At 46.1% G+C, this 21,634-nt stretch overlaps 1 protein-coding gene across 1 annotated transcript in view; it reads right to left on the bottom strand.

The window, feature by feature from the left end:
• Positions 1 to 3: 3 nt before the first annotated feature.
• LOC145339205 (ATP-binding cassette sub-family C member 9-like) overlaps positions 4 to 21,634 on the bottom strand; it is a gene marked incomplete at its 3' end in the record, with an annotated part of 67,584 nt that continues 45,953 nt past the window's right edge. Inside the window, exons 8-13 of the mRNA XM_080183599.1 lie at positions 20,017 to 20,181; positions 13,900 to 14,055; positions 7,517 to 7,651; positions 5,582 to 5,744; positions 3,535 to 3,575; positions 4 to 33 (exon numbers count right to left, since the gene is read on the bottom strand). Of these exons, the coding sequence (XP_080039725.1) occupies positions 4 to 33; positions 3,535 to 3,575; positions 5,582 to 5,744; positions 7,517 to 7,651; positions 13,900 to 14,055; positions 20,017 to 20,181 (690 nt within the window). The remainder of the gene's footprint in view (positions 34 to 3,534; positions 3,576 to 5,581; positions 5,745 to 7,516; positions 7,652 to 13,899; positions 14,056 to 20,016; positions 20,182 to 21,634) is intronic.

The following is a 21,634-nucleotide window of genomic DNA, read 5'->3' as shown; positions in this document are numbered from 1 at the left end:
CTTCTCATTGCCATGGGTATAAGCCAAAAACGTCTGCCGGGCAGAGGAGAAAATACCGATTATTCATCATGTCAAATGTAACATTCCACAACATCTCACATTAAATCAGCACACACAGTGGTCCCTTTCTCTGAGGAGAAAGAGGAAAGGTGTTTGAGTGACTTAAGTCACTCAAATTGCTATTGGCTGGACAACATCTTTTTTCTGAAGGCGTTCCATTTTGCTTCTAGCCCAGTTTTTCTCTTTGATCACCTGTTTTTAGCATTGTCACATATTAACAAAACCACAAAATCATACTGGCGATTTCCAAAAAATTCCTTGGGATCGCCTCAACTTATTACTAACAAGCACTGAGTGGTGGACTTCTAGTGAGTAATGAGTCTCGATATCAAGCTCTCTTAGCTCCTCTGCATTGACAGTACAATACAAGCTACTGCTTCACCAGTGCGGATCTATAATCAACTGACTTAAAATACTTAAAGTCGACATTTGCCAATGGAGTGGAATTTTCTGGAACTTCCCTCTGGGAGAATCTTCTGGTCCTATCAAGGTCAATGGACAATTGAATGTCTCTCACATTCGCTGTGGATGAATCCACTGCAGCAGGACTGGAAATTCCTACCTATGGGAGGGACTTTCCAGCCCTTCCCACTAGTGGGATCTTCCAGTCCACAATGGCAGGGCAGGGGAGTCGCGCAAAATGCCGTAAACTTTGGCGGGACTGGAAGATCCCACCAATGGCCAATGGCAAGCTCCCTACACCACGGGAAAACACACCCAGAAGGGAACGCTGGAAAATCCTGACCTGCAGCTTGGTTTTCCCGGTTGGAATCTTCCATTATTGAGCAATTCATCCAGAATTCCACACAGGAGGATTAGATTAATGTAGGGGGAAAACACAGTAAGAAGTCTCACAACACCAGGTTAAAGTCCAACAAGTTTACTTGATAATAAACGCACAAGTTTTTGGGGTTTGCCCCTTCGTCAGGTGAGAGAAAGGGGGAAACCCTGAAAGCTTGTGGGTTTACTGTCAAATAAACTGGTTGGACTTTAACCTGGTGTTGTGAGACTTCTTGCTGTGTTAGAATGTCCACTAGTCTTGGAGTCCAGTACAAGAATCCGAATCCAGGACTTTAGGAAAATGATTTCACTTATTTGTTTAGTGAATGCAAAACTCTGAAGCCAAACTGCAGCCTCCTTAGGTGAAGGCAGCTAACCTGCCACTTGGCCTCAGTAACTCAGCATTGATTTAACTTTTTGGAATACAATACGTGAATTATTTTAGCCATGACACGTGGGGAGCGCAGCATATTTGGGACAAAAAAAGTGACTATGATCTCCTGGGCCTCGATCTTCATCACTGGCTATTGCTTCTTGCCATGTCTGGGTCTGATTTTGTAGACTATTTGGGGTTGTCCTTGACTTTCTGCTTAATGGACGTTGGCAAGAGAAATTAAAATCAGGAGAAATGTGAAAGACGCTACTGATTTGTTACCATCTCCTTGGCACGATCACACAGAGTCAAGGCTTATTTCAATGACTTGGATTATCATAAATCAACAATTTCATTATCACTGTAGCAGCTGAGGGAGATGGGGCCAAACAAGGGAGACCTAGTGAATCACAGATAAGGAGGGGTTTTAAGAGCAGGACAGCACCTGGGCTGGAGTAACAGATATTGCGACAGACCAGGACCAGTGGGGGAGAATTGCTGCCAACTGGATGGGACTGGAGAAATTAAATCTTAGGTTAAGGATTTAAAGGTGGAATGGCAGGCGGCACAGTGCCTCACAGCAGCAGGGTTCGATCCCTGGGCTAGGGTCACTGTCTGTGTGGGGATTGCACATTCTCCCCGTGTCCGTATGGGTTTCCTCCAGATGCTCCAGTTTCCTCCCAGTCTGAAAGATGCGCTGGTTAGGTGCATTGGCCAGGCTAAATTCTCCCTCAGTGTATCCAAACAGCTGCCAGACTGTGGCAACTAAGGGATTTTCACAATAACTTCATTGCAATGCTAATGTACGTCTACTTGTGACACTAATAAATAAACTTAATCTTTAAGTCTAAGTCTATGCTCTGACTGGCAGGACCATAAATAGACCTTGGTCTTTTTTCATTTATCAATTCCTATGCCATAGGGAACCATGAGTTTTGACATACACATCATAGAATCCCTACAATGCAGAAGGAGGCCATTTGGCCCATCAAGCCTGCACCAATTCTCTGACAGAGCATTTTAGCCAGGGCCACCCTGAACTTATACCTGTAACTCTGCATATTCAACCTCACCAATCCCCCCTAACCTACACATCGTGGGACACTAAGGGGCAATTTAGCATGGTCAATCCACCTAATCTGCATGTCTTTGGAGTGTGGGAGGAAACCAGAGGGGAAACCCACGCAGAACACAGGGAGAACATGCAAACTCCACGCTGACAGTCACCCAAGGCCAGAATTGAACCTGAGTCTCTGGCGCTATGGGGCAGCAGTGCTAATCACTGTGCTGCCCCTAATATCAACGAGAAACACTGACTTGATAAACAATTATCAACAGTATATATTGGGTTAAAAGTGGCTTGAGTCTGGTGTTGGGGAGATTAAGAAACAATGCAGCTAGGGGGTAATAATGTTATGTGGGTAATGGTTGCTACTGGGTGCACTTCATTCCACAAAATAACCTTCACCCCACGACCATCTCTCACGCAACTTCATGTCCACTTCCCACTGGCACCCCCATTTCCAATATCTGTAGGGTCACAGAATCTCTAGTAGTCTAGAAGAAGGCCATTCTGCCCATTGAGTCTGTGAAGACCACAATCCCACCCAGGACCTATCCCCATAACCTCAAGTATTTACTCTGCTAATCCCCCTGACACATTAAGGGACAAGTCAGCGTGGCCAATCAACCTAACCTTTGGACTGTGGGAAGTAACCGGAGCAATAATTGTTTTTTCCCCTGCAGACACAGGGAGAACGTGCAAACTCTACACAGACTGTGACCTGAGGCCGGAATTGAACCGGGGTCCCTGGTGCTGTGAAGCAGCAGTGCTAACCATTGTGCCGTAGGTCAGCCCAGTGTCGGAACTGGGCAGGCCCTGCTCAAGCTGTATTGAGGCCCCCATCTGCCCACTGCAGCTGGCTGCAACTGAGGTCCAAGGCTCAATCTCAACCTGGCCTCAGTCCAACAGGAAGCAGCACATTTAATTGAGAACCGTAGCCAAAACGTGTCTTGTTCTGTCCACTTTGCTGAATTTCTCCCTTACATTGATGTAAACAGAGTCCTCCTTGCACCCTAGCAGTGTCTCACGATGAGCCAAATTGCACAGATATCAGCACAGAAAGAGTTTGTGGCTAACTGTATGTGCCAAGTGTGCTGTGGATAATGCCAATTTATAACCTGACCATTCAAAGTTCAGGTTTTCCACTCTGGTTTATCCCCAAACTGACAATCAAACTGAGTAGCTCGATTTTAAACTGTTACAACATCCACTCAAAAATGTAAACTTCTGACGAAGCTTTGAGTAAATGTGTTCTTACCGCCAATACTGCTGCTATCGGTATCGCTGCATTCATAAATACTGAAAAAAGAAACAGAACAAAGCAAAATGAAAGGATACCAAGTGGTCATCAGAATCATCATTGTCATTTATACACTATGGAGGAAGCTTTGCTCTCCTGGTTGGGAAGAGCAGCCATTCCAACAGGGTTTCCCAGAAATAAGACTGGCGGACGTCTAGATTAGGGGTAGGCATATTGTTAACATAAAGGGCTTGCATTGGTATTTCAGGACCTCGGAATCTCCAACGCCTTTAATCACCGACGAAGACACTTTTGCACAGTAGGAAATACACACTGGAAGCTCCCACAAACTGCAATGAGATAAAATAGTGTGTTTCAGTTCTGGCTGAAGGATAATTGTTGGCAGGGAGCTAGAGAGAACTCCCGTTCTCTGAAATAGTGCCACAGGATAGTTATATCTGCCTGAAGAGGGAGCCAGACAGGGCCATGGTTAAAAGTAGTAGTAGTAGAAGTGATTTATACTTGCTATCTCTCGTTGGACTGGGGCTTGAATGCACAACCATTGGATTCATAAGAATGCTAACACTGAGCCCTATCTAAGGGCTGTTTGGTTGTGTTGTCACTTCCCACAGTGCTGCTTAGACACCATGTGCAGGATTCTTCGATCTCGTCTGTGTCCGTCCCATTGCCGGTGAGAAGGGAGAATTTGGCACTCAGCCAAAGTTCCATTCACTGCAATGGCACCGGCGATTTCCAGCTGTGGACGAGGACTGAGGTTTCCTGTACATTAAGCAGCCTGGTAGAGGTTACCAAGCAGTCTTTATTAACATTACTGACTATATACTAGAGTGAAGAGTGTAGGGATGGAGACAACCCGGTGACATCTCCTTACATACTGCTGCCTAGCTTCACACTGCTGATCTGAGCTCAAGGTCAGGTGCCTTCTTACACCGTACAATCATTGAATCCCAACAGTGCAGGAGGAGGACGTGTAGCCCATCATGTCTGCACTGACTCCCCGACAGAACATCTTACCCCTGCCCAACCCCCATCCCATCCCAGTGAGCCCATGCATTTACCCACTAATCCCCCCCCCTAACCCACACATCCTGGGACATTAATTCAGCTTGGTCCGTCAACCTAACCTGCACATCTGTGGGAGGAAAGTGGAGCAGCCAAAGGAAACCCACACAGACACGGGGCGAATGTGCAAACTCCACACAGACAGTGACCAAGGCCAAATTCTAACCTGGGTCCCTGGCGCCATGAGGCAGCAGTGCCAACCACTGTGCGACACATCACCAGTGGCTGGTACTTTACAAGGTTAACGCTTAATGCACTGAATCTTTCAAAGGCAAATTAAGTGCAAATGACAGAAGTGTTTCAAATTTTTAATTAAAATTGCAGCCTACTGGGGCAAAAGATGCCTTTGCCTTTCCAACCGCAAGGTGGATTGGGGTACAGGACATTAAATTATAAAGGGAATAATTTGCCAGGCCCAACTCTCGACACTGAGTTTGTCAAGATCCTCTCTGTGCAAGACAGGCTGCCGGCACGGTGGCACTGTGGTTAGCCCTGCTGCCTCACAGCACCAGGGACCCAAGTTCAAATCATGGCTTGAGTGACTGTGTGTAGAGTTTGCATGTACTCCCCGTGTCTGCGTGGGTTACCTCCAGGTGCTCTGGTTTCCTCCCCCAGTCGCAAAGACATGCTGGTTAGGGTGCATTGGCCGTGCTAAGTTCTCCCTCAGTGTACCCGAACAGACACCGCAGTGTGGCCACTGGGGGATTTTCACAGTAATTTCATTGCAGCGTTAATGTACTTGTAACTAATAAATAAACGTACTACTAGTACATGTACGAGTGTCACACCTTTGACACCACGCTAACATAGTAAAGGCGACTGGTGACGGGAGTCACAGGGACCAATGCTGGTCTGAATTACAGATTCTGAGAAATGCCCAAACTGCCAAAAGAGCCATCGCAGTTGTCGGCAAGAGTAGAATCTGCACCGACCCACTTTCCGAAGATAATTGGAAGTATTTTAATTATCACAATATACATACTGGATAAGGAAGTGTAAAGTGCAAAACTTTTGAGGCTGGTTAACTCCTGCATTCTAGTCTTTTCCACGTTGTTACAGAAAATGTGCTCCCAGGCGTAAAGTTTCAGAAGTTTGATGCCCTTCAAAATCTCATTGGTATTTTTCAATCTCTCTGTGGAGTAGTCCTGTGAAATGATTAGAAACACAATAGTAAAAACAAACCATCATCAGTTCTGAGCTGTCAGATTGCCGTAACTATAAGTATACCAACCAGAAAGTGTAATAGAACCATAGAATCCCTACAGTGCAGAAGGGGGCCATTCGGCCTATCAAATCTGCACTGACTCTCCAAAAGAGATCTTACCAAGGCCCACCGTCCCCACTCTAGCTCCATAATCTACGTATTTATCCTGCTAATTCACCTAATGTATGTATCTTGATCACTTTTAGGGAATTTAGCATGGCCAGTCCACCTAACCCACACATCCTTGGACTGTGGGAAGAAACCGGAGTGTCCGGAGGAAACCCACGCAGACATGGGGAGAATGTGCAGACTCTGCACAGACAGTGACCCGAGCCAAGAATTGAACCCAGGTCCCTGAAACAGCAGCTAACCACTCTGCCACCCTATGACGCATGACTAACAACAGTTAATTGTAATCGAGAGGACTCTGTTTACCCTCATGTGCAATAAAGAGTTGACCTGATGAAAGATTCACAACAGCGCAGCAAAGCTGGAGTGCATCCCTATCTGAAGGGATTTCCACATTGTTTTACACTCTCTGGGCCATTGGCCTGGCTTTGGAGAACTCAAGGAACAGGTCTGGCCCCTGGCTGCACTGGTCCTGCAACTAACAATCAGACAGGAGAGTTGAGTGGGGCATCACAGGAGCTGCAAATGTAACAAGGATGAGCGCGGCGAGGCTGGGGGCCGCCAGCGCGGTGGGGCAGGGGCTGCGAGTATGGAAGCCTTTCACCTGCACCTCGGTCTCTTGCGATCAGGGTTCTCTAGTGAGCTTAGGGAGAAGCTGTATTTTGGAACAGAGTATTGGTGACAGGGTTGGGTTGAAGCACAGGCCTATCCAGCTGAATACTAGACCCCCACCAAACAAGATTAAGTTTTTTTGTTAGTGTCACAAGTAGGCTTACATTCACCCTGCAACACAGTTACTGTGAAAATCCCCAAGTTGCCACACTGTGGTGCCTGTTCAGGTACACCGAGGGACAATTTATCACGGCCAATGCGCCTAACCAGCACCGTCTTTCAGACTGTGGGAGGAAACTGAAGCACTTGGACAAAACCCACGGGAAGGACGTGCAGACTGCGCACAGACAGTGATCCAAGCCAGGAACTGAACCCAGGTCCCTGGTGCTGAGAGGCAGCAGTGCTAACCACTGTGCCATCCACGTGTATTGTGACATAATTATTGATGCACCAGCAAACACTTTCTGGGTCTGTATCTTCATGTATTTTCCTACACGTTTGCCTTTTAATTGTTGAAGAGGGAATATGCTATTGGAAGAGGTGGTAGAAGCAGATACAATAGCAACATTTAAGAGGCATCTTAACAGATACATGAATAGGCCAGGAACAGAGAGATATGGACCACGTGGAGACAAAAGGCCTTTAGTTTAGCAAAGTGTCACGTGTCGGTGCGGGTTTAGTGGGCTGAAGGGCCTGTCCCTGCGCTGTGTTGTTTGTTCTTATTAGTGAGTGCAAAAAGAATGAATGACTTTAAGAATTCTTAATTGGGTCTTTGTTTAGCAATAGTGTTCTATCTCTGACCTGAGAGCAGTTTAAACTGAAAATAAGAGAGCTTGAAATGGGAGGCAAGTCCCTCTGCTCCCTTGGAGCAGATACCAACCCGTAAACCCAAACCCACAGGCTGACTTTGATATAACTAGTAAATTGCATCTTACATGAAGCTGGGGTTGATTCCCCATTTCAAACTCTTACCAGAGTACTTTTCTGTGCGTCTGTGAACTTGGTCGCTATGAAATACTGCAGGGGTGCAAGGAGGGCGATGACAGACGCACCAATCAGAGCACTCTTCCCCAGCATGTGATATAACAAAATTACGCCCATGATAATCTGTGATTAAGAACAAAGAACTCACAATGTAGGAGAGAATCAAGAGAACAACATTGGAATCATACAATCCCTACAGTGCAGGAGGACTCCACTTGATCCATCAAGCCTACACCAACAATCCCACCCAGCCTCTAACCCTGTAACCCCACATATTTACCCTGCTAATCCACCAACACTAAGGGACAATATAGCACGGTCAATCCGTCACGCGTTTTGGACTGTGGGAGGAAACCCACCCAGATACGGGGAGAATGTGCAAGCTCCACACTAACAGTGACCCAAGGCCAGAACTGAACCCAGGTCCATGAGGCAGCCACGCTAACCAATCTGCCACCCATTGATTGAAATGTTAAAGGTGAGGAGAGTCCTGGCAAAATTGGGAGTGCAGAGCGGAGGAAGGTTTTTAGACTCCACAACTGGAAAGATTTTGGTGGTAACTAGAGGAGCTCACGGTTGGAAAGACAGGTCCTTTTAAGAGCAAACCAGGTCTTGTTTCACAGTGAATCGAGAGCCGGTGACGGACAGTCCCACCCACATGTAAGAAGGGGGTTTTCCTTCACCGGGGCAGTTCCAGAACAGGGAGAGGATCCAGAAGGGAAGAGTGGAAGATCTTGTTTGTAATGAAATATAATGTCACAATAATGCAGCTGAGAGTCAACAGAGAGTGTCTTCTGCTGTCTGGAAAGTGGATATTCCCCTATTTAATATTAGTTGATGAGGCTGGTTGTTTGAAAGGTCTGCATTCCAGCTTCCATGAAAACAGAAATAATGTTCTCTTGCCCTCACCCCACAGCCCTCCCCACACAATTCCCATACCCCATCCATGCCAACCCTTGCTGCCACATGATCCCACTGCACCTCATGCCCTCTATTTCAAACAATGCCTCTCTACCACGACCCTTCATACTAACTGCTTTGCCTCCCAACTCGGATATCTGACACAAATCGCCAGCCCCCTCCTCTCACAGCTTAACTCTGCCTTATTTCTGTTCTCCCTCATGGTCTCAATGGGCAGGATTTTCCTGTCCCGCCCACTACAGGAATCGTAGCTGGCGAGACAGGACCATGCAAAGGCCCCGCGCAGGATTTTCCGGTCTTGGACGTAGCTGGAAAATCCCATCCAAGGTGTTGGTGAAAAGGCATTCTAAAGCAGAGCAAGATTGTCTTCCCCAGGCAGACACTAACACTTGTGGGGAGCCACTGTTTTGTTTTACTTTTCTTTTATAACATTCTTTACGGTGTTTGTATGAACATTCTCACATGAGATAAATCCTTCTGAAGCTTGAAGCTTCACTTGTGTTGGGGTCCTGCTACAATATTACAACATGAGATGTGCTGCTGTACCTGTCATGTACTGTGTGATTTTGCTAACTTCAGCAGAAACTACTAACTCTTTAACAGTACATGGCCAGAGGTCCGGACTAATCAATTTTGGCCACCTTATTAGTCATGCTCAAATAACTAATGAACGTGAAATAATGACTATAAGACACAGAACTATAGAGGGAGGGAGACTGGCGACATCATGTAAAGGGAGGGAGAGAGAGAGAGAGAGCAAATCTGAGAAGCTGGTGAACATCTTGTAATGAGACAACTAAAGGAGCTACCAATAAGCTCGTACATTATACCACAAGGTGTCAGTGAATTCTTGAATCTAACACAATGCTGTGCTCAAACCGTTCCATATTAACTCTACATCCACTGTCTAAATCCACACACTGTTCTAATTTAATTCATTCTTAGAATCTGACCATCAATGGCTTCTATTACCCAAATCAATTTGCTAAGCCACTTCAGAGGGCAGTTAAGTGTCAGTCACGCTGGTGTGGGACCTACATCACACACAGGCTAGGCCAGGTAAGGATAACCGATTGCATTCTCTCAAGGACTTCAATGAACAAGCTATGCTGTTACAATGATCCAACAACTTCCTGTCACTTTTACTCATAACGCCCCCTTCCCAAATTTCCCTCGCACTGAATTCAAATTCACAAACTGACGATGATAGGATTTATGATTACTGTAGAGCTGTGGAGAGTCTGGTGTATCTAAAATGACTGACAGACAGACCCTGGAAGTTCCACTCCCACATCCAGCACAAACCATGATTGCCTGAGCTGTGGAGGTGGGTGGAGGGCATTGTTTGGGAAAAGATAAATGGGAGCAGGGTGTGACTCCCACATGTGGGAAACCATAGTTCAGCACGGACATTTGAACTCAATACTGAGGTCAAACAGATCCCATTATCGCTGCAGCCAGGTTTTATAACTCATTGTGGGAATCACAAATTTTTAGAGGAGACCTTGATGGGCTTAAAGACCAGATGTGGTATACAGAACTGTCACACTGCCAAGTTATTTAAATCCCCTGCCCTTTAAAATTTGAAATAACTGCCTGCCTGAGTCTGACAGTTGAAAACCTTCTTTGCTATTGCTGTAAGAAAGATACATACTGTTGAAATTTTTCATCTTGTACTCATCAGAACAGGTGCATGAAGATGAAATTTCAAAGATATGACAATTTAAAATTCAATAGAAAAGGGTGCTGATTGGTTGCAGGTGGACTCTGATTTGTTGAGGTGTTGCTATGGAGAGTGTACTAGGAAACCATTGCATCCCCACCACCCAACCACCAGCTATTATTTAAATTCAAAAATGACAAGTCAACTCTGAATGGTTGAGGTGTTGCCATGGGGAGAGCACGAGGGAATCACTGCCCTCCAAGTTTTTGAAAAAAGCAAAGTAGCTGAACATAGTTTTTCAGTTTGATGAGGATAGGACTCTAAAGTTCATTAGTCACAAGTAAAGCTTACATTAACACTTATATGGGGATGCCAGGGTAGGCACGGTAACGAGTCTCACAACGCCAGGTTCAAATCCAACAGGTCTATTTGGTTGCTTTCAGAGCGCTGCTCATTCATCAGGGGAGTGGCTCCGAAAGCTCGTGCAACCAAATAAACCTACTGGAATTAAACCTGGTGTTGAGAGACTTCTTACATTAACACTACAATTAAGTTACTGTGAAATTCCCCTAGTCGCCATGCTCCGGTGCCTGTTCGGGTCAACACACCTAACCAGCACATCTTTCAAACTGTGGGAGGAAATGAAGCACTTGGAGGAAACCCATGCAAACACGGGGGGAACGTGCAAACTCCACACAGACAGTGACCCAAGCTGGGAATCGAACCCGGATCCCTGGCGCTGTGAGGGCAGCTGTGCTAACCACTGTGCCACCAAGCTGCATATGTAGCTTCTAGCAAACATAAGCAAACCACACTGTGGATTTGATTTATTATCTTAAATTGGTTGTTAGTCTAATTTGCTCCAACAGTTTACATAGCTGTCTATTGACATAATCCACATGGTAGCCTTTTTAAATATTGGACTGCTTTCCACAGTCTTTTTTGTTATCACAGTGGAGTGGGAGGTGGTTATAAATTCATAGATCAAACAATTTCTTCAAGGTTTAGTTGTCTTTACTTTGGGGTTATTTGGAAATTAAATGCATGTGAGGGTTTAAACGTATTCAGTGGTGAACATGCAGCTATTTTTTAAAGGGTGAAATCATAGAAACATAGAAAAACTACAGCACAATACAGGCCCTTCGGCCCACAAAGCTGTGCCAAACATGTCCCTACCTTAGAAATTACTAGGCTTACCTATAACCCTCTATCTTACTAAGTACTTATCTAAAAGTCTCTTAAAAGACCCTATCGAATCTGTCTCCACTGTTGGAGTCTACGATAGATATTTAGAACTACGTTTTATTTCATCTCAGCACGGCTCCTAGGGTCTACCCATGGTGCGTCCTGGGTGAATTGGCATGGCGGTTGTGAGAGCAAAGGTCTTGAGTGGGGTCATGAATTGGCACCAAGTTAAAGGGTCTAGAAGGGGCAATGAAGTGGGGAGGGCGTGGTTGGGATAAGGTGGCACGAAGTTGGCATAAGGGCTAATGAGATCAATGGGGTTGGGAGGGGGCACGGGTTGGCATTTATGGACAAGGATTTATGGATGAATAAAAACACTGGGACAAGGTCGTAGAGAACTGAGACAGTACTTCTAAGCTCAACACCCAGCAGCTCCTGTGGTTGCCTCTGGCTCTGCACACCTACATGGGGGCTGAAAATCCAGCCCCTGGTCTACTATATTTCTAACCCAGTAACAATACCACTCCGTTTCAGCAAATGGAGCCATGCAATTTAAAGCATTTTACTCCTGAGGTCGGGATGGATATTTCCTCAGCCAAATGGGGTGCCGAGTCAGCACTCACTGGGAGCCAGAGTGGCAGCCTCTGAGTCGGGCACCTCCACACCTTGCCATTCTGTTCAGGGCAATGGGCTCTCCATCCTGCAGGCCCAGGGGGTTGGCATCTCTGGAGCAGCCTGCTGGGAGAGGTGGGTACTGCTTTAGGTCAGGCGTGAGAATAATGGATACGGCTCAAAACGGAGGCACGCTCGGATAGGTAAAAATAATTCTGTATTTTTGTGGGGGATAGACATGGATTGGAGAGGTACGCCTCACCGGGGTGGGTCATGGAGACAGCGGGCAGCCTTCCCCCTTTGTGGTTCTGTCCATGGGTCATGGAGAATTTGGCTTTGCGAGTCACTCAGTCTCTTGCAAGGAAGCTGCTTCCATGGAACTCCTCACACTGGGAGGGGGAGATCTGATCCGCTGCTGGCAAAATGCTCAAAACAAATTGCCCCTATTTGGAGCCTTAACATTTAAATTGGTTCCCCAACCGAGTGGCAGCATGAGGCAAAGACAGGTTTGCAGCATTACGCAGGAAACCTAGCTAATTGTGAGTGTGAAATAACAGGCAAGAGGATTACTATGTTTTCGGATGGCACCCTCTGTGCATTGAACCAATTTTCACCGTAAACTGAAGCTTAGACATCAACTCCTACATAACTCAAGAGCACAGGATGAGGCTGCCTCTGAGCCAATACAGTTATTTAACAGCACTTGTTTATATAAATATCGAGGAGCTGATGGGGGAGGTTTTCAAAGGAGAAGTATGGCCTGGAAAAGTCTGGATTAGCCATCATTTTGTTTTATCTTCTTGATCTGCTGCAGTCCCTGAGGTATGAATGTTAATGGCGGTGTGGGCTTGTAGGGCCAAAGGGCCTGTTTCCTGTGCTGTGTTGTTCTTTGTATAGATACACCCACAGTGCTCTTTGAGGGGGGGGGGGCAGGTGGAAAAGAGTTCCAAGATTTTGACCCAGCAATGGTGAAGAAACAGCAATACATTCCCAAGTCAGGATAGCGTGTGGCTTGTGTAACAGTTGCCTGCATTCCATTTGCACATTGAGTGAGTTCTAAATGGAGGGGGTGATCTACTTGGGCAAGTAACCACCAATCCATTAATGAAAGAAGACTCTTAGACTTGCCTTTTTGCTTTCCATAGAATCCCTACAACGCAGGAGCAGGCCACATCAAGTCTGCACCGACCCTTCAATAAAGCATCTTGCCTCTCCCCCTGGGGTCCCTGGCACTGTGCGACAGCGGTGCCAACCACTGTGCCACCATCCTGTCCCTGTGTGAAGGGGCAACATTCGGGAGTGCTCACAGTGATTGCACGAGCTGTGCACTCTGTCCAATCAAGTACAACTACTTTTTGTTTTAAACTACTTGAAATTGGTGCGATTAGTTTATGAAACATTCAGTGTGTGTTAGATGTATTCAATGTTATTCTAGGGTCGTACTTAGTGAACAAGCCCAGTTTCAATCTTGCGGCCCACTGAGATGAAGGAGGACCACCCATGTTGCCTTCTCACTGGCCTAGGGCCTCTTGAAGGAACAGGCCAATGAGGCATTTTTCAGTCTTTGCTTTCCGCTAATCCTAAGCGCTAAGCCTAAAATCTGCAGTTACGAAAATCGCTTTGAACCCCTCACCCCAAACTGTTCTGTGAATTAATCTTCTTGTTTGGTAGAAAACATGAAATGTGGACACTGATCGGACGCCAATGATTTACTGGATGACTCAAAGTGCCGCCTTGAGTTGCCCAGTCAGTTTCCAAAACAAATAAAGTCTGCTGCACGTTTGTGCCAACACAGTTCAATCCAGGACAGGCGCTAAAGCGAGCTGACAGCCTCAGTTACAACAGTTTAGACGAGCGACCGGCTTTCCACTGATCGAGGTGCGGTCGGACTCCACCTGACTTTCAAAGAGGTAGCTTGTTCCGCTTGCGATGAAAACCCGTCGACTTGTTTTGGGGCGCGATGGGTGAGATTTGGTTTTGAGTGCTTTACCTGAACGGGCATGGCCCACAGATTCGGACAGAGGAACAGGAACCACATCAACTGGTTTGTTTCTATGGCGACGAGGTTGTTGATCTGGCCCAAGGTCACTTCTCCCATCGACATATTGGAGGCAGACAGCCGGAGGATCTTGTTGTAGATCATAGCCTAAAGGGCAAAGGGGATCAAGAGGTTACTTCCACTGAGACCAGGAGGGTTTCATAAATGGCAGTGAGCCCTCCTTTTACCCACCACCACCCCCAGTAGTGGACAATGAGGAAGGAGGAATAAGAACATTTTGCAACAGATATAAATGACTTTTGGCCACTTTCCTGTCTTGCTTATGTCTCGCTGGCGGGTCTGGAAATCCCACTCAAATGTAACAAATGGTCCCATCAGCCTCCTAAGCCAGGCATCATAGAATCACTGCAGTGCAGAAGGAGGGTATTCGACCCTTTAAGCCTGCACCAACTCTCCGATTGAGCCCCTCACCCTGGCCCAGCTCCTGCCCCATCTCCAAGACCCCGCGTATTTACCTCGCTAATCCCCCTAACCTACACAGCTTGGGACAATTTAGGATGGCCAATCCACCTAACCTGCACGTCTTTGGACTGAGGGGGGGAAACCGGAGCACCCGGAAGAAACCCACAGAGGAATTCATGCCACCTCCACACAAACAGGCCAGAATCGAACTCGGGTCCCTGCCGTGAGAGGCAGCAGTGCAAAGCACTGCGTCACCCTGGTATTACAGGTTCAAGTCTCACATAAGATGAAGGAAATTTTCTGATCAAGTTGCAATGGGCTTAATGGTCTCCTGTTTGGTAAATTTTCTGTGATCCAAATGTTAGAAGTGAACGTTCTGAATGTACAATGATCATTTAAATTTAAAATCCTGGAACTTCCTTGAACACTGCAATTGGCAAGTTGTGCCAAAACCTACACCAGTCTTGTCTGATGGTGTTCAAATTAACATTTCCTGCCAATATTATAAGCATAATAAGCTATCTGTGCCCAAAGAAAATACAGAGCTTACACTGTATTCCACAAGTCAATCGTTATATATGAGAATTAAAGTTCCAACTCATATGAAAATGCCACAGGGTTTTCAGATTAGAAGCAACTATTTGAGACTCTATAAATATATTTAAAGTTGAAGAAAAAAAGTGAACGTCTCATTGAGAAAAGAGTTTTTAAAAAGAAATCAGGAATATAAAATATTAAGCACGCATATATGACCTGTTCAGGACTGGTGTAAATGCAACTCAAACAAACTGGTCTTTGGTGCAAAGGGTGCAGAGGCAGCATGGTGGCACAGTGATTAGAACTGCTGTCTCAGCGCCAGGGACCCGGGTTCAATTCCCAGCTTGGGTCACTGTTTCTGCGGAGTCTGCATGTTCTCCCTGTGTCTGCGTGGGTTCCCTCCGAGTGCTCTGGTTTCCTCCCACAGTCTGAAAGACGTGCTGGCTAGGTGCATTGGCCGTGCTAAATTCTCTGAACAGTTGACGGAGTATGGCGACCAGGGGATTTTCACAGCAACTTCACTGCAGTGTTAATGTAAGCCTTCCTTGCGACACTGATAAATAAAGTGAAACTTAAAAAAGCTTTAAAGGAACTGTTTGTGAGCACCACAGGGTTGTGATGAATGTTTGTTGAACCTGACAGAGGAAACTGATGAAATTGTCTTCTATTTCATTCTGAAGATTAGCATTGATACATTGTCAATGCCAATGCTGCCCTGAAGACCACAATTAAATGAAAGGCTAAAAATACTCAGTAAATTGAGTGGAAGAAGGCTTGCTTGCTCATAATTTGAAGACTGTAGACAACTATGGTGTTTTGGAAATTAGCAGCATTAAGACTAAACAAGAAGATTGCATTTATATCATGCAATCAGCATAGGAAAATGTCTCCGAGGCCTTTCACAGGGACGTAATCACTCGAAGCTTGAAGCCAAGGGAAGGGAAGGAAGAAGCATGATTAAAATCTAAGCCAACGAGGTAGATTTTAATCAGCTCCTGGCCTATGTTGATCCCTCAGCCACCATCATTAAAACAGATTCCTTGGTCCTCGTTGCTTGAGGAATCTTGCTGTGCACAATGCAGCTGACCACATTACAGGTGACTGTTCTTCAAAAGTACGTGATCAGTCGGCAAGGGTTTTGGACGTGGAAGGAGCTATAAAAATGCACATTCATTCCCTAAAAGGAGGGAAAGAGTGTGGCAAGTGCATAAAAAACAACAGACCTAAGATGCTTATAGGGAAGAGATGGTTAATCAGACAAAGCGATGAACTGATACTTACGGAAGAGCAAGTTTGTTAAGGTGGGTATTATGGCATTTGAATTAAAGTGCTGGAAGGGAAGCAGGAAAGATCGGGGGAGCAAAGAAGATTCAGTGTTTGTTTTGAACTGATTTTGTGCTCCCGCCCATCCTGAGACTGGGGTCAACGGGCCTTTCAAACTTTGTCCCACCTGGGACGATTCCTGATGCGGGCAGGCAGACAGACAACACTGGAAAATGTATCCCGCAGTTTAATCAGATACAGGCAGAGATCAGCACATGGATTATTCCATAATTTCAACACACAAATCTGAACACTCCCACAGGAGCAGAGTACATCCCCTTCCCACCCACCAATCCCCTTCACACAAGGCATCACCCACTAAATGAAGCATCACAACACTGTTGGCTGACTGCTAAGGTTTACCATAATCTACGTTGAATACTTTTTATGCCCCAGTGGTATCACTCTTGCCTCGAGTCAGAAGGTTGTGGGTTCAAACCCACTCTAGATAAACTAGACTTCATTCCAATAAGGGGGAGCAGCATCAAGTGAGGTGACTCCTTTTAAATAAGATATTAAACTGAGGGACTGTTGGCCCTTTCAGCTATATGTAAAATATATGATGGAAGAGCAAGTGACTTTGCCCTGACATCTTGGCCAAAATTCCTCAGCCAGCATGTGGGGCGGCACGGTAGCACAGTGGTTAGCACTGCTGCTTCACAGCTCCAGGGTCCTGGGTTCGACTCCCGGCTCAGGTCACTGTCTGTGTGGAGTTTGCACATTCTCCTCGAGTCTGTGTGGGTTTCATAAGAACATAAGAAATAGGAGCAGGAGTCGGCCATCTAGCCCTTCGAGTCTGCCCCACCATTCAATAAGATCATGGCTGATCTGAAGTGAATCAGTTCCAATTTCCCGCTTTCTCCCCATAACCCTTAATTCCCTTGTCTATCAGAAACCTATCTACCCGTGACTTAAATATATTTAGCGAGGCAGCCTCCACCACTTCAACGGGCAGAGAATTCCAGAGATTCACCACCCTTTGAGTGAAGAAGTTCCTCCTCAACTCTGTTCTAAACTGCCCCCCCTTATCTTGAGGCTGTGCCCTCTAGTCCTGCTGTCCTTTCTGAGCGGGAAGAGTCTCTCTACCTCTATCCTATCCATCCCTTTCATTATCTTATACATCTCTAAGATTCCCCCCTCATCCTTCTAAACTCCAGTGAGTACAGACCCAGCCTATTCACTCTCTCTTCATAGTCCAACCCCCTCATCTCCGGTATCAGCCTAGTGAACCTCCTCTGCACTCCCTCCAAGGCCAATATATTCTTCCGCAAGTGTGGCGACCAAAACTGCACACAGAACTCCAGCTGCGGCCTCACTAGTACCCTGTACAGTTGCAGCAAGACCTCCCTGCTTTTATATTCTATCCCCCTCACTATGAAGGCCAACATTCCATTGGCCTTCTTGATCACCTGCTGCACCTGCAGACTGGGTTTTTGCGACTCATGCACAAGGACCCCCAGGTCCCTCTGCACCGTAGCATGCTGCAGCTTTTCGCCCTTTAAATAATAATCCCTCCTACTATTATTTCTGCCAAAGTGGACAACCTCACACTGGCTAACATTATACTCCATCTGCCAGTTCCTCACCTACTCGCTCAGCCTATCCAGATCTCTTTCCACTCCCTCCACGCAATCTGCTTTTCCACTCATCTTCGTGTCATCAGCAAATTTCGTCACCCTACACTCAGCCCCCTCCTCCAGATCACCTATATAAATAGTAAATAGTTGAGGCCCCAGCACCGATCCCTGCGGCACTCCACTAGTCACCAGCTGTCAACCAGAATAGCACCCATTGATACCAACCCTCAGCTTCCTATTAAACAGCCAATCCTCTATCCTCGCTAACACCTTACCCCCAACTCCGTGCACCCTAACCTACAGGTACTCCAGGTTTCCTCCCACAGTCCAAAGATGTGCAGGTTCGGTTGATTGGCCATGCTAAGAAATTGCCCCTTAGTGTCCAGCGATGTATAGGTTAGAGGGATTAGTGGGTATAATATGTAGGGATATGGGGGTAGGGCTTGGGTGGGATTGTGTTCTGTGCAGACTCGATGGGCTGATGCACTGTAGGGTTCTATGAATTAAAGCACATAAGCTTGTCATCATAGAATCCCTACAGTGCGGAAGGAGGCCATTTGGCCCATCAAGTCTATACTGACTCTTCAGAGCATCCATCCCTGTAGGCCCACACATTTATCCCACTAATCCCCCTAACCTACACACCTTTGGACACTAAGGGGGAATCTTACCATGTCCAATCCACCTAACCTGCACATGTTGGGACACTCGAGGACATCTTACCATGTCCATCTACTGCCTGCACATCTTTGGAGTGTGGGAAGAAACCGGAGCACCTGAAGGAAACTAGGAGGAGAACGTGCAAACTCTACACAGACAGTGACCCAAGGCCGGAACTGAGCCCAGGTCCCTGGCGCTGTGAGGAAGCAGTGCTAACCACGGTGCCACCCACATTCAAAACTTACTGCAAAATGCATTCAAATAACGACAGTGAGAGTGTTTTCCTGATGTAAAGAGTTCATAGCTGATTGACCAGTTCTGCTGACAGTGGCCCAGTCTACCACCATACCACCCAATTTATCACTTAGCTGCTTGTTGGATCTTATTGTTCTCACATTAGCTCCGGTTTCCTTCCACAGTCTGAAACAAACGCTGGTTAGGTGCACTGACCCAAACAGGCACCGGAATATGTGGCCATTAAGAGAATTTCACAGTAACTTTGTTGCAGTGTTAATGTAAGCCTTACTTGTGACTAATAAATAAACTGTGTTTTGAACTCTGCAACAGTGAGTGCATTTTGGAAGTTATTGGTTATTAAACACATTGGAATATCCCAAGTTCATGGAATGCACTATATAAGTGCAAGTGTTTGCAGCTGCAGCAGGTAATTAAGAAAACAAATACAATTTTGTCCTTCATTGCTAGAGGGATGGAGTTTAAAAACAGTGAGGTTATGTTGCAGCTGTATAAGGTGCTGGTGAGGCCACACCTGGAGTACTGTCTACAGTTTTGATCTCCTTACTTGAGAAAGGATATACTGGCACTGGAGGGGGTGCAGAGGAGATTCAGTAGGTTAATTCCGGAGCTCAGAGGCTTGGCTTATGAGGAAAGACTGAGTAGACTGGGGCTATACTCATCGGAATTCAGAAAACCGAGGGGCGATCTTATAGAAACACAAAACTATGAAGGGAATAGATGAGATAGAAGCAGGGAAGTTGTTTCTACTGGTGGGTCAAACTAGAACTAGGGGGCACACCCTCAAAATAAGGGGGTGCAGATTTAGGACTGAGTTGAGGAGGAAGTTCTTCACACAAAGGGTTGTGAATCTGTGGAATTCTCTGCCCAGTGAAGCAGTTGAGGCTACCTCATTGAATGTTTTTAAGGCAAGGATAGGTAAATTTTTGAACAGTAAAGGAAGTAAGGGTTATGGTGAACGGGCGGGTAAGTGGAGCTGAGTCCACAAAAAGATCAGCCGTGATCTTATTGAATGGTGGAGCAGGCTCGAGGGACCAGATGTCCTACTCCTGCTCCTAGTTCTTACGTTCTTAAGTCCCTCTGTCAAAGGAGCGAACGTCCACTATTAAAATATATATGCCAACCTCGTTCAGAGTTTGCTACATTATTTGGAACAGTTCCCGCAGAGTCCTCAGAGGAACGGCAGACGTACAGCATTTGCTGAAATGAGTAATCTTATGACAAAATCAAAGCATTATTGCAACGAGCTGCGTTAAGCAGGGTACAATGCGGCACAATTTGATATTTTACACACCAGTAAGGCTCCACGTAGATTAATGCCCGTTTCAATGGCTACATAGTAGGAGGCTTGTAAAAACGTCCTCTGTAGTATGAGCGCAAGGAACAGCAACACTGCCAGAACGTGGACGTTCTCCAAAAACTCCTTCGACGACACAAAATAAACGCCCATAAATTTTACCTAAAAAAGGAAAGAGTTCAGTCGACGGGTGGAAAAGAGAGGCATAACTTTACAGCCTGACTTTTGTTAGAAATGTGCAGAGCGTTAGTAGGATTCTCCGCCAAGGAGAAATCCATTTGATTTATTTTAGAAAGGATAACAGTTCAAAGAGGAAACATTAACTGTGTTTGTTGTTATACACTTTCCAAAGCTTGTTTCATTCCAAGATTTCTGGATGAATGATGAAAAATGATTTTCATTAGTCTAATCCCAAACGTATTTTCCACATTTGCTGCGCTGTCCTGTGATACCTATAGCTTGACACTCACAACAAAACAATCGATCTGTCAGCTGGATTGGTTTATTTTTCCATGTGGTAATGGCATGCAAGTAAGATTAACATTCCATTTTATTGCACTGTTTTATATAAAGGAAGCACATTTAAGACTTGGTTTCAGAGGTATAATTACACAGGATTTTAAACACTTACCATTTAAGAATATCATTGCATCACGGGTGTCTGACAGAGGGCTACATTTTCCTCCTGGGCACCTTTTGTTGCTCAAGGCGTTAGCTGTTAGATAAAACCATATTCCCTGGCAAGACTCATTGATCTGTGGGGAGGTACAGCGGAGCATTGCTGCCTCACGATGCTGGGGACCCAGGTTTGATTCTGGCCTTTGGTGACTGTCTGCACATTCGTAGAATCCCTACAGTGCAGAAGGCGGCCTTTCAGCCCATTGAGTCTACACCGACCACAATCCCAGCCAGGCCCTATTCCTGTAACCCCATATATCTACCCTGCTAATCCCTTGACACTAGAGTTAATTTAGCATGGCCAATCAACCTAACCCACACATCATTGGACTATGGGAAGAAACTGGAGCACCTAGGAGGAAACTCACACAGGCGTGGGGAGAATGTGCAAACCCCATAAAGACAGTGACCCGAGGCTGGAATTGAACCTGGGTCCCTGGTGCTGTGAGACAGCAGTGCTAACCAATGTGCCACCGTTCTCCCCATGTCTGTGTGGGTTTCCTCCCACATCCAAAGGTGTGCAGATTCGGTGGTTTGGCATGGTAAAGTGCCCCTTAGCGTCCAAAGTCTGATGGATACCCATGGTAAAGGCGCAGAGTTATGGGGATAGGGCGGGGCCTGGTTAAGATGCTCTTTATGGGAGTCATTGCAGACTCAATGGGCCTCCTTCTGCACTGTAGGGACTCTACGGATGACTCATTGATAAAGGAATTGGGCAGGTTTGGGCAGGCAACGATAAGGGCCAGCTTCTAAATGTATTATTATGGGAGAGAGACCGGGAGCGTAAGGAGGATGGAATTGTTTTGTTTCTCATTGCTCGTGCATTTATTTACTTGTGGAAACAAATTATGATTTTATTTGACTTCCAGCAGCTCCCACTGGGCCCTGTTCAGCTCATTCAGTATTTTCCATCCGAGGGCAATTGCCTTAGGCAGAG

The sequence above is a fragment of the Carcharhinus amblyrhynchos genome, unplaced genomic scaffold (assembly GCF_965287045.1).
Source record: "Carcharhinus amblyrhynchos unplaced genomic scaffold, sCarAmb.v2.hapA chromosome_344, whole genome shotgun sequence".
Taxonomy (NCBI): Eukaryota; Metazoa; Chordata; class Chondrichthyes; order Carcharhiniformes; family Carcharhinidae; genus Carcharhinus; species Carcharhinus amblyrhynchos.
The sequence above is the reverse complement of the archived record's forward strand: the minus strand, read 5'-3'. Positions and strand labels throughout refer to the sequence as shown.